General features: G+C 40.4%; 1 protein-coding gene and 1 long non-coding RNA gene across 7 annotated transcripts in view; one reads left to right on the top strand and one right to left on the bottom strand.

The window, feature by feature from the left end:
* The window catches only part of LOC143644360 (uncharacterized), a 37161-nt gene extending 34230 nt beyond the window's left edge, over positions 1-2931 (bottom strand). Inside the window, exon 1 of the long non-coding RNA XR_013156644.1 lies at positions 2597-2931. This is a non-coding gene — a long non-coding RNA (uncharacterized LOC143644360). The remainder of the gene's footprint in view (positions 1-2596) is intronic.
* MED17 (mediator complex subunit 17) overlaps positions 1-15857 on the top strand; it is an 86914-nt gene that overhangs the window by 44386 nt on the left and 26671 nt on the right. For 2 of the 6 annotated variants that reach the window (XM_077113240.1, XM_077113245.1), the window contains exons 1-2: positions 2330-2756; positions 7851-8017. In XM_077113240.1, coding sequence (XP_076969355.1) covers positions 2507-2756; positions 7851-8017 — 417 coding nt within the window. In that variant the 5' untranslated portion in view covers positions 2330-2506. The other 4 variants (XM_077113241.1, XM_077113242.1, XM_077113246.1 and 1 more) reach the window with 4 other exon arrangements.

Below are 15857 nucleotides of genomic sequence, written 5' to 3'. Positions count from 1 at the left end.
TTAAAAAAATAGTAAAACAAGTAAATTTTATAGTCTTCTCCATTCCTTAAGTTTATTTCTAGATATTTTATGACTTTTGATCCAATAAAAATAATAACTTATCTCAGTGTGGCAGCCCAGGGTCCAGGCCTCCGCCTAAACAGGAATGAAGCCCCAAGCACGTAACAGTCTGCATGACCAGGACAAAGGGCAAGAAAGGAAACAACCTCCCCAGAGGTTTTTCCCCAGAGGGAAAAGAATATAATCATGAATGTAAAGGGACAATAATGATTGTATCTTAGTTTTAAACATTAATCATAGTAAAACATCAGGTCTCAAGCCCCTTTAATGATTATACTAGCGGCCCAATGTTCTCATACCATATGGAATGTCTTTATTCTAAAATCATATACACATTGCCCTTTGTACTTCTGCCCTTCTGTAAAGTACAGTCCCTCTGGACCACCACCACTAGAGACCCTTTCCTGTTCATAAAGTTCTAATAAATCTATGTCTGCTTCCATGCCTGGTGTGTTTTTCGGTTTCACAGTAGCACTGACCAGTACTTCACCTGAGCTCTGTGTGGGCCCAAAGACACAGTATTGTTTCCAACCACTTATTGCTAGTTTTGTGTTGATTTGTTTATTTGTATATATTTCCACCTTCCTGAACTTTATTGATTTTGGTAGGTTTCTACCTAATTTTCTAAATCCATGATCTAGAAATAGACTTGTCTCTTAATGGTGTCATTTTTCATATTTCTTTTTCATCTTGTCACTTTAACTCTACCCTTCATAGTAATGCATTTTTAAATAAAAATAAAATGTCAAATTTCAATAAAATATTCTGTTGTGATTCCAGTTGGGTTTGCATTCAATTTATATCTTAATTTCCAGAGAACTGACATCTTTACATTATTGAGTCTTCTGGTGGGGGGAGATAGATGAAAACCAAGATTGGCGGTGTTGATTGTTGAATGTTAATTCTTTAAATTAAGTATAGGATTTTGTAATATAAAATAATTCATCTCCCTCTGTGTAATTATTACTAAGGAAATATTTTCTTGGGGACCCAGGACCCACTGCTTAATCTCTTATTATTTATTCTCAGTCACTTAGGCATGAAATCTCAATTTCTCTTGATTCCCCCAAATCAAAGCCTTTGACTGTCTCTCTGTACTGTTCTTGAATACACACCTTCCTCAACTCCACACTCAAAGTCACTGTTCTCACTTCTAGTAATAAATCCCAGGTGGTTTTTATACCTCTTCTTTTTTTTTTTTCCCCCACCTCAAATCCATATTACAGGTTAATCTTCCTGAAACTCAACTCTGGTCAAAATCACTGCCAATTAAAAAAGCTTCCATAGTTCCTCAGAACCTACAGACATTTTAGTTTAGGAGTTAAGTTCCTCCATAATCTAGTCCCAAATTGTTTTTCCAACATTGCATTACACCATGCACCTGCTTAGTGTTTCAACCATTTCCTATCTTATCCCCCAATAAAACAGCGTTAAGTTACCTCTATGCAACCAGATTATGCATACCATAATCTTCTTTGAAGCACTTACGCATGCTTATCCCAACTACCATTAATTAGTAGTTTTCCTCTCTAGACTGTAAAATCCTTGATGGCAAAGGCTTTCTGTTTTATTTTCTATCACCAGTGCGTTGCATAGTGCCTGACTTTTCCTAGACTTCCAATAAATAATTTTTGCAGGAATCCATGAATGATATCTTCTTTGAGCACCCAGGATAAGCGCCATCAATTCTGCTGCTCGTTTGTTTTCTAGAATCAGAAAATACCCTCTTCCGTTGTCACATCTTTTTCGTTGATTTTTTTGTTTTTTGAGATCCAGAGCTTTCTTTTACTATATATTCATCCAATAAATATTTATTAAGCGCACATCACGTGCCAGTACGGGTTATGTTCCCTGGAAATGTCTGCCATCATGGCGCTTACAATTAACGGGGAAACCAGATAATAAACTACGTAATTAGTATAAGTGGTGGCAAGCACAATGAACTGCTTTCTTCAAATTACATCCTTTATTAATTTATAAGTCTTCAGACATGTTAAGTTTTACATTAGGTGTAAACCCCCAAATCTCAGCATTTCCAGAGGGGTTTTCATCGCTAGGATAGAGGAACCCATTCATTTCTTTAAAATTTAGGAATCGGTCTCTAAATCCTTTGTAGCCAAATCCATTCCTCCTTCCCTGCCTCCCTCCCTGCGGCCAGACACGCCTCCTACTGACCGGAAAGTGTTCCCGGCTCTTCCAATAGGCTTCTTCGGGAGCGCGCGCACGGAGCAGCCCGCGCCTGCTCAGTTTTGTTCTGTGAGCTGGGGTACTGCACTGCATTCTGGGAAAGTCGCTAGGCCTTGAGCTTTGTTTCCGGCCAGAGAGGAGCGTTTGGCTTCCCTAGGGGCCTCCGAGGCACAGTGGTTCCCTGGTTCCTGGCTTCCGCTGAGGCGCCTCTGCTACTGCTTCTCGAGGGGCCCTTCGGCCGCACGCCAACCTAGCCAGCATGTCTGGGGTGCGCGCTGTGCGGATCAGCATCGAGTCGGCCTGCGAGAAGCAAGTCCAGGAGGTGGGCCTGGATGGCACTGAGACTTACCTGCAGCCTCTGTCCATGTCGCAGAATCTGGCGCGTCTGGCCCAGCGGATAGACTTCAGCCAGGGTTCGGGCTCCGAAGAGGAGGAGGCCGCGGGGGCCGAGGGCGACGCGCAAGAGTGGGCGGGCGCCGGGTCCAACGCAGACCAGGACGACGAGGAAGGTAAGACCCTAGTCACGTCCGGCTGCTCTTCCGACCCTGGTCAGCTGCTGCTTAAGTCCGCCGAGGTGGGTGTGAGGACACGGTACACGCCCTGCTAATGTCACTCTGCCTCTGCCGCACCAGATGATATTCTGCAAGTGGGAGTATTTTGAAAGCAGCACCCGCGCGAAGTAAAAATTGTGCTCATCGACTTTTTTTTTTTTTAACTGCGGGACAATTTAGGACGCTGTTGACTCTTAATATTCCTCATCCCTCTACGGGTCTCCTTGAGTGGGAGCGTTTGAGACTTTGTCACTGGTGAAGTGTTGAAATAAATGCATTATTTAAAGAGTGCCTTTAAAGTGACCCTACCCCTCAGTGGTTAAGGCTGCAGTCTCTTGGCTCATTTCCTGGCTCTGCCACTTAATTAGCTGTATGACGTTGGCCAAGTTACATTCCTTCCCTGTGCAGTGTGGACAATGATAGTAATTTTCTAAAACTGAAAAGAAGTCTGTGTTGACTTGAGTACAAAATGAGGTAGGTCCTAGAGATGCACAGGGACTAGATCATGTAAACCTTATGGGCCAGGATAAAAAGACTTGGCATTTATTATAAGGGCAAAGGAAAGCTTTTGGAGGATTTTAGTAGAGACAGATGAGTTTGTTTTAAAAAGGTTACTTTGGGTGCTGTGTAATAAAGTATAGAGAAAACAAAACCGGAAGGAGAGAGGTTAGGATGCAATTGTAGAAGCAATACGAGTAATTCTTAGATTCTCTTTAACGTCAGGGACAAAGAATATTTATAATATGAGACATTTATGCAACAGACGTGCGTAAATAGAAATTTAAAGACAACATTTCAAGCCAAATGTGTTAAGGCAGTTGGGATCCATTTGGGAAAAAAGAGTAAACACTACCCATATCGCACAAAAAATTAATTTCACAAAGATTGTAGTGCCAAATAAAAGAAAGCAAAAATATTGGAAGAAATATTAAAAGAAGAGTCCTATAACTTTGGAAATCTCTTTTTATATTTATTAAACATACCAACATACAAACACAGACATTCGTACAATGTGATCATTCCATTCTACATATATCATCAGTAACTCACAATATCGTCACAGAGTTGTACATTCTCATCATGATCATTTCTTAGAACATTTGCTTCAATTCAGAAAAAGAAATAAAAAGAAAACAGAAAAAGAATCGTACATACCATACCCCTTACCTCTCCCTTTCATCGATCACTAGCATTTCAATCTATTAAATTTATTTTAACATTTGTTCCCCCGATTATTTATTTATTTTGACTCCATGTGTTTTACTCATCTGTCGATAAGGTAGATAAAAGGAGCATCAGACACAAGGTTTTCACAATCACACAATCACATTGCAAAAGCTGTATCATTATACAGTCATCTTCAAGAAACATGGCTACTGGAACACAGGTCTGCATTTTCAGGCAGTTCCCTCCAGCCTAGGAGAGATCTTCTTTAGCAAGATAGGGGACAGAGAAGTTTTAAAGGAATAGATGTAAGGTTATATAAAATTGAAAAATAATGACAAGAAAAGATAGATATCATAAACAGTAAAATATATTACAGGACTGAGAAAAGTAGTTGCAACACATGATACCCAACTAATATTCAGAGTTCCTTCAAACTTAAAACAGAGACCTCATTAGGAAAATAAGCCCCAGATATGAACAATGAGTACACAGAGTAGGGACTTCAGAGGCCAGTAAGCAAGATATGCTCGGTCTCACTGGTAGGGAGATGCAAGTTAAAACATGAAGATACTATTTTCACACATAAAAATCACAGAAATTTAAAAGATTGTTTCTGTCCAGTGTGGGGAATATGAAGTGATAGAGCCTTTTTGGAAGGCAGTTTGGTATGTACAAAATTTATAGTTCACGTATCTTTTCATCCACTGATAGTGTGGCTTAAAAATTTCATTTACTGAAAAAGTTGTATAGGTACACAGGCATGTGCTCAAGATGTAACATTGTTGGGAATACTCTGTATATCTATTAAAAGAGAATGGTTAAACTATTGCGAATCTATGCTCCAGAATATCATACAGTGTTTAAAAGAATTCAGTAGATATGTACATGCTGATGTGGATGTGTCTCTAGGATGTGATGTGTTAAGTGGGGAAAAAACAAGTGATAAAAAAAAGAGAGTGTATATATGTAAAGGCATAGGAAAACATTTGGAAATATACACCCCAACAGTAAATTGTGACCATCTTTCACGAGGGGAGGAGATTGAAGGTGTGGAGTGAAGTAGAACTTATACTTTTTATTCTCTTTGAGTCTGTATTGTTTGAATTCTTACTGTAAGCATGTATTTATATCTAAATGATGGGATGATAGGTCATTTTTATTTCTGTAACTTCTGTATTTTATAACTTCTCTACTTATTCAGGTTTTAAATGCTAAGGGAAAAAAGGTCATTAAAAAGACTTGAATAAATTTAAAAGCATTTTTTGAGTGCTTACCTATAATTTTCTATTAATAGCTTTAACCCATAGAAATTAGATGTTGTGTTTGTTTTGCTGTTGTAAGACTGCTAGCTTATTATTTGGTCTGAAACTGAAATTTTCTGTAGTGCATAATCTAATTCAATCTATCTGTATAGCTCATTTGAACAATTGAAACACAGGGAACATTGGATAAGAAAGAGGTCCTTTAATCCTGTGTAGATTATTGTAATGCCTGGATACATCCTAGAGTACATTAAGCAGATAATCCCCCTGACCAAAACAGGGAAAAGAAGTGTAAAGTATCTCTCAAATAGTCAAGAGGCTACTCTGGAGGTTGCTCTTACACAATCTTCAGTTAGACATTGCTACCTATCATAACCTGCCAGCCCCCAACCAGGACCATTCCAGCCAAACCTAAAGAACACCTACAGAAATATCTAAGATTCCACAAAGGTTCCATGCACTAGGGTAACTTTCCAGAAACTTACAACCTCCAAATGGGTCCCTGATCCAGATAATTCCTGAAACCTAGCCCAGTGTCTCCAGAACATCAGATAGTCCCATTTCCCTACCCATATTAGTGACAGACCCTTCCAATATGAAAAATTTAGAATTGCCATAGTCCAACACCTCTAAAGAGAGGGATGGAAAGATCAAAGGTGATAGTGGAGTTATACAGAGAAATTAGGATTTAACAAATGAGTATGAATACTGAATCATTAAATTGATATCTCTTTTAGTCTCCAGTATTTAAGAAGTAAAAACCTAAAATTGTGGAATTGTAACTCTTGTCAAACTCTGAAATATGTTCTGCAACTAATTATGGTGCTGTGCTTTGAAATATATAGCTTTTTTGTATATATGTTATTTTTCACAAAAAATAAGAAGGAAGAAAAGTCAATTGTGATGATAAAAAAATATTTAAACCCTCTAGCCTCCTATATTCTGGAGCAGCTAGAAGGAAAAATATGAGAGGATGGTATGGTAGCCCCTGACAGACTCTGGGATCTGTCCTGTAACTACTTGTTGAAGAGTGCTTTGAGAACTATTGCTTTTTTATTTCTTTGCTTTGTATACATGTTATACTGTACAATAAAATAAGTTAAAAATCAAAAATAAAAAAGCCAACGTAAAATTGGTTTGCCCATACCAAACTCTGAAATCTTTTCTACAACTAATTGTTGTGATGTACTTTGAAATTTCTTGCTTTTATGTCTATATGTTGTTTAAAGAGAAGCAAGAGTATAACAGAGAAGATAGGATTTAACAAATGAGTATGACTGCTGAATCATTATATTGATATTTCTGTTGGTTTCCAGTGTCTTGGAGCAGCTGGAAGGAAAACAAAAAATCATGAAACTGTAACCCATACGAAACTTTAAAATCTGTTCTATAACTACTGGTTAAAATGTACTTGGAAATTTATTGCTTTTTTGTATATATGTTATATTTCACAATTAAAAAGTTTAAAAAATTAAAAAAAAAAAAGCTAAAGAATGCTACTTAAATGTTAAAGATAGAAGACAGAATGGAGGCAAGTCAATAGGCCCAGCCCTTGATCTTGAGGCTTGCTCTTGTGAAGCTTATTTATGTAGTGGAGAAGCTAAGCCTACCTGTAATTATGGCTAAGAGTTACTTCCAGAGAACCTCTTTTGTTGCTCAGATGTGGCCTCTCTCTCTTTCTAAGCCCAACTCTGCAAGTAAAATCATTACCCTCCCCCACTACATGGGACATGACATCGGGGGATGAAAGTCTCCCTGGCAACGTGGGATATGACCCCCAGGGATGAGCCTGGCCCTGGCACCGTGGGATCAACAATGCCATCCTGACCAAAAGGGTAAAAGAAGTATAACAAATAAGGTATCAGTGGCTGAGAGAGTTCAGATAGAGTCGAAAGGCTACTCTAGAGGCTATTCTTATGCAAGCTTTAGCTGAACATTGCCACCAATTATACTTTGCCAACCCCCAACCGAAACCATTCCTGCCAACCCGAAAGACACCTAGGGCTTTATCTGATGTTCTATAAATGTTCCCTGCACTGTGATCACTTTCCAGGAACCTGCAACCTCCAAATGGTTTCCTAGACCAAACAGTCCTGAAATGCAGAGGGCCAGCCTCTCCAGAACGTCAACTAGTTCCATCTCCCTATCCCATATTATTGGCAGCCCCTTCCAGCATGAAAAGTTAGAATGGGCATAACCTAAATAACCCTAAAAATTGGGAGAAAGATCAGAGGAGATGGTGGAGCTATACAGAGAAGATAGGGTTTAATTGCTGAATCATTATATTGGTATTTCTTTTAGTCTCAAGTGTCTTGGAACAGCTAGAAGTAAAAACCAAAAATTGTGAAATTATAACCCATATCAAACTCTGAAATCTGTTCTACAACTAACTGTTGTGGTGTGCTTTGAAAATTATTGCTTTTTTGTATATATGTAATTTTTCACAATTAAAAACGAAGAAGAAAGAATGGAGGGATTTCAATAAAGAAATAAAAGAAGAGGGAGCAATTTGAGATACAAATAATTTCTCCATTTAGTACTTTTAGGTCTCTAAATTAGCTTTCTGTCTTTTATTCAATGTAACTTATACTTGCCCTTTTCTTTTATTCCTTTCTTTTTTTAGGGTTGGTGAAATTTCAGCCTTCCTTGTGGCCTTGGGACTCGGTGAGGAACAATTTAAGAAGTGCCCTGACAGAGATGTGTGTTCTTTATGATGTTCTCAGTATTGTCAGGGATAAAAAATTTATGACTCTTGATCCGGTCTCTCAGGATACACTTCCTCCAAAACAGGTATAGTAAAATTTGTGCGCTTTAATTGGATAATGATATCATTTAATTAAGACCCAGGACCATTTTTTAAACTTTGTGTCTGTTCTTTTTTCCTTTCTTGTGAAATTAAGTCCAAATGAAAATGTAAAGACTAAACAGTCCAAAACAAAGGCATAAAACGGTATCTTTTTATGTACTGTTTATCATTTTGTTATAAAAAATTACCAAATCTTAAGTTCCTTCAGCCTGGGTCCTTGGGCTGTAATATGATGGTAAAATGCCTTTGGAGTTGGTTGGACCTGAATTCAAATTGTACCTCTGCCCTAACTGAGTAAGTTATTTTCTGTCAGTCTCAGTTTTACCCTCTATACTGCTTCAGGTTGGTTGTTGGGACTAGTGTGTAAACTCCGAAGAGCAGAAGCCTGTTGATCTTGTCTGTTCCTGTAACCTCAGTCCCTAGCACTGTATTTTATATATGGTAGATGTTCAGCAAGTAATTCTTGAACAGATAAAATGAGATAATGTAACTTTTTTTATGAGATAATGTAATTTTTGCATGTACAGCTGTCTGTACTATGCCTGGCACATAGCTACTCTGTAAATATTAGCTACCATCATTATTGTACTTACAAATGGCATTGTCAAAATTCATTTAAGAGTGAAATAATAAGCAAAAGAAAGAACTCCATGAATGCTGCCTTTGAGCCAGGCCCTGAAATATGTGTAGTATTTAGATTGTTGAGTAAAACCAACTATATTAGTTAGGGCTCTCCAGAGAAACAAAATCAACAGGAAATATTTGTAAATATAAAATGTATAAAAGTGTCTCACGTGACCGTGGGAACATAGAGTCCAAAATCCATATGGCAGGCTGTGAAGCTGATGATTCCGATGCAGGGTGTTCTAGTTTGCTACCTGCCGGAATGCAATATACCAGAAATGGAATGGCTTTTAAAAGGGGAATTTAATAAATTGCTAATTTACAGTTCTAAGGCCAAGAAAATGTCCCAATTAAAACAAGTCTATAGAAATGTCCAATCTAAGGCATCCATGTAAAGATACCTTGGTTCAGGAAGGCAAATAAAGATCAGGGTTTCTCTCTCAAGTGAAATGGCACATGACGAACACAATTAGGGTTTCTCTCTCATCTGGAAAGGCATGTGGTGAACATGGTATCATCTGCTAACTTTCTCTCCTGGCTTTCTGTTTCATGAAGCTCCCCAGGAGGCATTTTCCTTCTCATCTCCAAAGGTCACTGGCTGATGGACTCTGCTTCTTGTGGCTGTGTTGTTCTGCTCTCTCAGAATCTCCTGCTTTCTCCAAAATGTTTCCTCTTTTATAGGGCTCCAGAAACTAATCAAGACCCACCCAAATGGGTGGAGACACACCTCCACCTAATCCATCTTAGCAACCACGCTTGATTAAATCACACCTCCAGGGAGGTGATCTAATTGCAGTTTCAAACATGCAATGCTGAATAGGGATTAGAAGAAAGGGCTGCCTTTACAAAATGGGATTAGGATTAAAACATGGCTTTTCTAGGGTACATAGATCATTTCAAACCATCACAGAGGGTCTGGATGAACTCCACAGGTGAGGCTCGCCGGCTGAAGCAGGAGGAGAGCCTGTCTCTTCTGACACCCCCTTAAAAGGGTTCCGGTGATTAGATTAAGCATCACTCATTCAAGAAGACACTCCCCTTGGCTGATTACAAATGGAATCACCTGTGATGTTGCTGATGTGATCATGATTTAATTCCATGAAATGTCCTCATAGCAACAGACAGGCCAGCACTTGCTTACCTTGACGAACAGTGCCACCACCTGACCAAGTTGACACATGAACCTGACCATGACAGTCCACCTCTTGTCAACTTGGCAGCTATATTCATCACCCTAAACCATACCTAATTTCTAAGTAGAAAACAATAAAAGATGCATTTTTTTTCCTCACCTAACAATACTCAACTGTCCTGCATATAACTGGAAACACATTAAATCTGTCCGAATAGGGTGCAAGTTCTTGGGTAATATTCATAAACTTGATATCTTACAACCTAAATAGTATAATATGAACAAAACAGCATTACACTCCTCATTTCTATAACTGATCACATGGTTGTAGTTCATATTTATCGCTACCTTCTTCTGTTACCCATTCCATCTTCCCTTTACCCTCAGCAAGCACTTCAGCTGACCGTAGTTCTTTGCCTGGTGGGGTGATCCAAATCTTCATTCCTGAAGTTTCAGAGCCATTGGTAGTCCTGCTTGGATTGGGTTGTTGGAGTTTTCCATTAATTTTAATCTCAGGGCATGGTTGTACTAAAAGATGCCCTAGAGGATCTCCTATATTCCAGGAAAACTCTACTTTACCTCCATTGTGTAGTTGCAGTCCTATTTCTCCCTGATAGTCAGGGTCAGACACCCCAGCCAGTAATGTAATCCCCTTCTTGGCTTCTTGATCCAGGGGCATGAGTAGCCCAAAGTGACCAGATGGCAGTCTTAGATTCCAGGTAATGGAATCATTGTTGTTTCTCCTGGTGGAAGCACTCCCCTTTTGGAATTAAAACCTGTAGACCAGCAGAGCTCAGGGTCACAGGGACAGGAAGGAAAAATTTTCCTAATGAGTCACTAGGGGTAATAGTGAGTGGTGCCACTCCCATTTCCACCCGTTGGTTCCTGGACTCATGGATCCTGGTTATGGGAGAAACAGCACAATACAGCGGATGCTGATTCAGAGTATACACAGCTCCCTGGAGAACATTATCCCAGCCCTTCAAGGTATTGCCACCTAGTTGGCACCATAATTGAGTTTTCAAAAGGCCTTTCCACTGTTCTATCAATCCACCTGCTTCTGGATGAGGGGGAACATGGAAAAACTAGAGAATTCTGTGAGCATGTGCCCATTCCCGCAGTTCATTTGCTCTGAAGTGTGTTCCTTGATCAGAAGCAATGCTGTGTGGAATACCATGACGATGGATAAGGCATTCTGTAAGCCCATGGATGGTAGTTTTGGCAGAAGCACTGCCTGCAGGGAAAGCAAACCCATATGCACAGTATGTGTCTATTCCAATTAGAACAAATTGCTGCCCCTTCCTTGAAGGGAGTGGTCCAATATAATCAACCTGCCACCATGTAGCTGGCTGGTCATCTTGGGGAATGGTTCCGTATCAGTGGCTGAGTGTGGGTCTCTGCTGTTGGCAGATTGGGCACTCAGCAGTGGCTGTAGCCAGGTCAGCCTTGGTGAGTGGAAATCTACATTGCTGAGCCCATGCATAACCTCCATCTCTACCACCATGACCACTTTGTTCATGAGCCCATTGGGCAATGACAGGAGTTGCTGGCGAAAGAGGCTGACTGATATCCATAGAAAGGGTCATCTTAGCCACTTGATTATTCAAACCTTCCTCTGCTGAAATCACCCTGTGGTGTACATTCACATGGAACACAGATATCTTCATGTTTTTAGCCCACTCGGAAAGGTCTGTCCACATATTTGTTCCCCAGACCTCTTTGTCACCAATTTTCCAATTATGGTCTTTCCAAGTCCCTGACCATCCAGCCAAACGTTAGCAACAGCCCATTAGTCGATAAACAAACGCACCTCTAACCAGTTCTCCTTCTAAGCAAAATGAACAACCAGGTGTACTGCTCAAAGTTCTGCCCACTGGGAGGTTTTCCCCTCACTGCTGTTCTTCAGGGACACCCCAGAAAGCCCAAGTTTTCTCTTCCTCAGTCAATTCACTGTAAGGAACTCCCCAAGAGGCCATAGCTCTGGCCTGGGAAGGAGAAGGTAATGTGGCAGGAGTGGAGACCATGGGCATTTGGGCCACCTCCGCATGTAGCTTACTTGTGCCTTCAGGACCTGCTCTGGCCATATCTCATATATACCATTTCCATTTTATGATGGAGTGCTGCTGCGCACGCCAACTTTATGGCTTGGTGGGTCAGACACCACCCAGCTCATGATAGGCAGCTCAGGTCTCGTGACTTTGTGGCCCAAGGTTAAGCGTTCAGTCTCTTCTAAGGCCCGTTAGCTGTTTCTCAAAAGGAGAGTAGTTATCTGCAGCAGATGGTAAAGCTTTGCTCCAAAATCCTAAGGGTCTGTGTTCTGATTATCCTATAGAGTCCTGTCAGAGGCTCCAGACAGCACCTCTATTTGCCACTGACACTCTAGCAGCATTGGATCTGCTGGATCATATGGCCCAAGTGGCAGAGCAGCTTGTACAGCAGCCTGGACCTGTTGCAGAGCTCCTTTTGTTCAGGGTCTCTACTCAAAATTAGCAGCTTTTCTGGTCACTCGATAAATGGGCCGGAGTAGCACACCCAAATGAGGAGTTGTCACCAAAATCCAGAGACCGGCTAGGCATTGTGCCTCTGTTTTGGTTGTAGGAGGGGCCAGATGCAGCACTTATCCTTCACCTTAGAAGGAATCTCGACATACCGCACACTAACAGCTATTGAGAAAAAGCATTTGCCAGATCAGTAGCTGCATACCGGGTTCCAGGAGATGTATTGATTTGCTCAAGCAGTAATACCACATCTGGAACAGCAGCTGCAATTGCAGTTACCACCTGGTTGAGGTTACGGTAATCCACTGTCATCCTCCAAGACCCATCTGTTTTTTGCACAGGCCAAATAGGAGAGTTGAATGGGGATGTGGGAATCACCACCCCTGCATCCTTCAAGTCCTTAAGAGTGACACTAATCTTTGCGATCCCTCCAAGGATACAGTGTTGCTTCTAATTCACTATTTTGCTAGTTAGGGCAGTTCTAGTGGCTTCCACTTGGCCTTTCCCACATAATTGTCCACACTCCCCGAGTTAGAGAGCCAGTGTGGGGATTCTGCCAGTTGCTCAGTACATCTATTCCAATTATGCATTCTGGAACTTGGGAAATAACTACTGAATGGGTCCGGGGGCCCGCTGGACCCACTGTGAGATGAACTGAGCTAAAACTCCATCCATCACCTGGCCTCCATAAGCCCCACTGTGACTGGTGGGCCAGAGTGAAAATTTGGGCCCCCGGGAATTAATGTCACTTCTGAACTATTGTCTAATAATCCCTGAAATATTTGATCATTTTCTTTTTCCCAGTGCACAGTTACCCTGGTAAATGGCTGTTGATCTCCTTGGGAAAGGCTTTGAGGAAGATTAACGGTATAGATTTGTGGCAGTGTAACAGAGTTCTCCCCCGAAGGAACCTGACTTCCCCTTCATTCAAGGGGCTCTGGGTCTGTAAACTGTCTCAAGCCTGAAAATTGATTAAGGGGCTGTGATTCTGTGTTTTTATAATTCAGGTTAGACTTCTGTTCACTTGACCTAAAGCTGTTTTGTTTATACAGCTCGAACAAGAATTTAGTAGACTGCCCATCTATTGTATTTCTAGGTACCCCATGATTTACTAGCCAACACCACAGATCTCTGTGAGTCAGATTATTTTGACTACTTGGATTTTGCTGTCTATTGTAATAGCCACATCCACCCTGTCTTTGGTGATTAAGTGCTGCCACCTGGCTTCTACCAACTTGGGATCTGGTCATTCCCATTGTGTTTAAGGATTCCAGCTCAGTGACTGCAGTTCCCATAATAATAGCTGACCTACAGAGAAGTGCAACTACAGAGCTCTTCAGGAATGATGGCACTAGTCTCACATTTATTTCTCACTGTTCTGGTAAAAGGTGTATCCTGCAAGCATTCCTGGGGTGTAAGCAGGCTTTGCATGATAAATCCACTCTAACATTCCAATTTCTCTAAGCCTCTGGATCCCCTCATCTACATTATACCAAGGTAGTTCTGGCATTTCAACCTCAGGTAATGTCAGCCACCTTTTGATCCATGTTTCAGCCAACCATCCAAACAAACTGTTAATGCCTTTTCTAACTCTTTGAACTATGACATTGAATGCAGAATCTCTGCTTAGTGGGCCCATATCAATAAATTCAGCCTGATTCAGCCTTATATTCCTCACACCATTATCGATAACCACACCCTTAAAATCTATTACCACACATATTCCCCTGATTTCTGTCTGTATAAATTGGGAAACTCACACAGTTCTTTTGGAATATAACACACCTCCTCATGTGTGATACTTTGTACCTCACCTTTAGGGGCCTGTTGGAACTTTAGCCTAGTTATAGGTCTGGAAGAAATGAGGGATGGTGGGGATGGGTCATGAAAAGAATTAGAAGTATCTTCCAAGCCATTTGCTTCAGGGCATTCATTTTCAGTTTCACCTGGTGAAACAGGATTAATCACTCTAGGGCTAATTCCCTCAAGGCAGGCTAGAGATGGGGCTGCTGTGTCCTCAGGGCAGATTCTTACAGGGTTATCTAGAGAAGACAGCATGACCTAGGGTTTCAAACTCATCACCAACATCATTATCGATCCGTATGTCACCATCCCATTTTTCAGGGTCCCACTCCTTTCCAATTAATGCCCTCACTTTACCGGCAGACACCATGCAAGATTGAGATTTCAGTGTATGTTGTAAAGTTGCTATTCTAACAATAAGATTCTGAGTCTGATTTTCTGAGATCGCAAGTCTACAGCTATACTAAATGAGATTTTCCTTCAGGACACTCATAGAAATGTTTACATCTGTCAGACAGTGCTTAAGCGTCTCATTTGAAGCCTTAACCCATCCCTTTCAGTCATTAATGTATACAGTGTATCTGACAACGAGCAGCCACATCTCTATACCTCCTATTTCCACAAAACTCCGTAGAAGTGTCAAAAACATTATCCCCCAGAGCCCGGCTGCTTACAAGTGAAGCATTAGAAGAGTTGAAGGTGATATTTTGACTATCTTTTTTGCCAGCTCACCCCATGGATTGGCAATATCATTCTGATTATGAAAATGAGAGTCCTTAGTGTCTTTGAGTCCAGTCAGAGTAGAAAACCATCCATAAAAACCCATTTTTAAGATTTCATTTCTAAAGAACCCTACTCCTGGTACCAAGTTGTAATAGGGTTCTCTGGAGAAACAATCAACAGGAAATATTCATAAATATAAAATTTATATAAGCGTCTCATGTAACCATGGGAACGTAGAGTCCAAAATCTGTAGGGCAGGCTGTGAAGCTGACGATTCTGATGAAGGGTCTGAATCCTCTTTAAAAGGGTTCCAGTGATTAGATTAAGCATCACTCATTAAAGAAGACACTCCCCTTGGCTGATTGCAAATGGAATAGCTGTGGATATTGCTGGTGTGATCATGATTTAATTCTTTGAAATATCCTCATAGCAACAGACAGCCCAGCACTTGCCCAACCAGAGAAATAGGTACCACCAGCTGGCCAAGTTGACACATGAACCTGACCATGACACCAACCTACCTCTCCTACTTGTTTGCAAGTTGATATTTCTTTATCTTAGATTTCTCCTCTTGAAATGATATAAGTAGGTTTTAAACATCTTACCTTTTAGGGTTTTTCTGAGCATTAAATGAGATGCTATATTAAAGCATTTAGAAAAACATCTAGTACATATAAGTATTTAAGCCAATACTACATTATTATTATTATTGATATTATTATTATTATTATCCTAGTCAGGGAAATAGCATTAGAGAAGCCACAGAGTAATGATTGTCATACCCATTTTTTAGGATCTGATTCAAGGGCAACCTACGTGGAGTTCTTCCTACCATTCTAGTCCACATTATCTCCCTCACAGATATACTTCGATCACATAGATTGTGAGCGTAATGTTAATAATAGCAGCTGATACTTATAGAATAGCTATTTGCTGAGCAGTGTTTTAAGACTTTTGCATATATGAACTCACTTAATCCCTTATAATAACCTCCAATTTTACAGTTATTAAAAGTTGGTAAATTGCTTAGAGTGGTTAATTAAC

The sequence above is a fragment of the Tamandua tetradactyla genome, chromosome 8 (genome assembly GCF_023851605.1).
Source record: "Tamandua tetradactyla isolate mTamTet1 chromosome 8, mTamTet1.pri, whole genome shotgun sequence".
Lineage (NCBI taxonomy): Eukaryota > Metazoa > Chordata > Mammalia > Pilosa > Myrmecophagidae > Tamandua > Tamandua tetradactyla.
The sequence above is the reverse complement of the archived record's forward strand: the minus strand, read 5'-3'. Positions and strand labels throughout refer to the sequence as shown.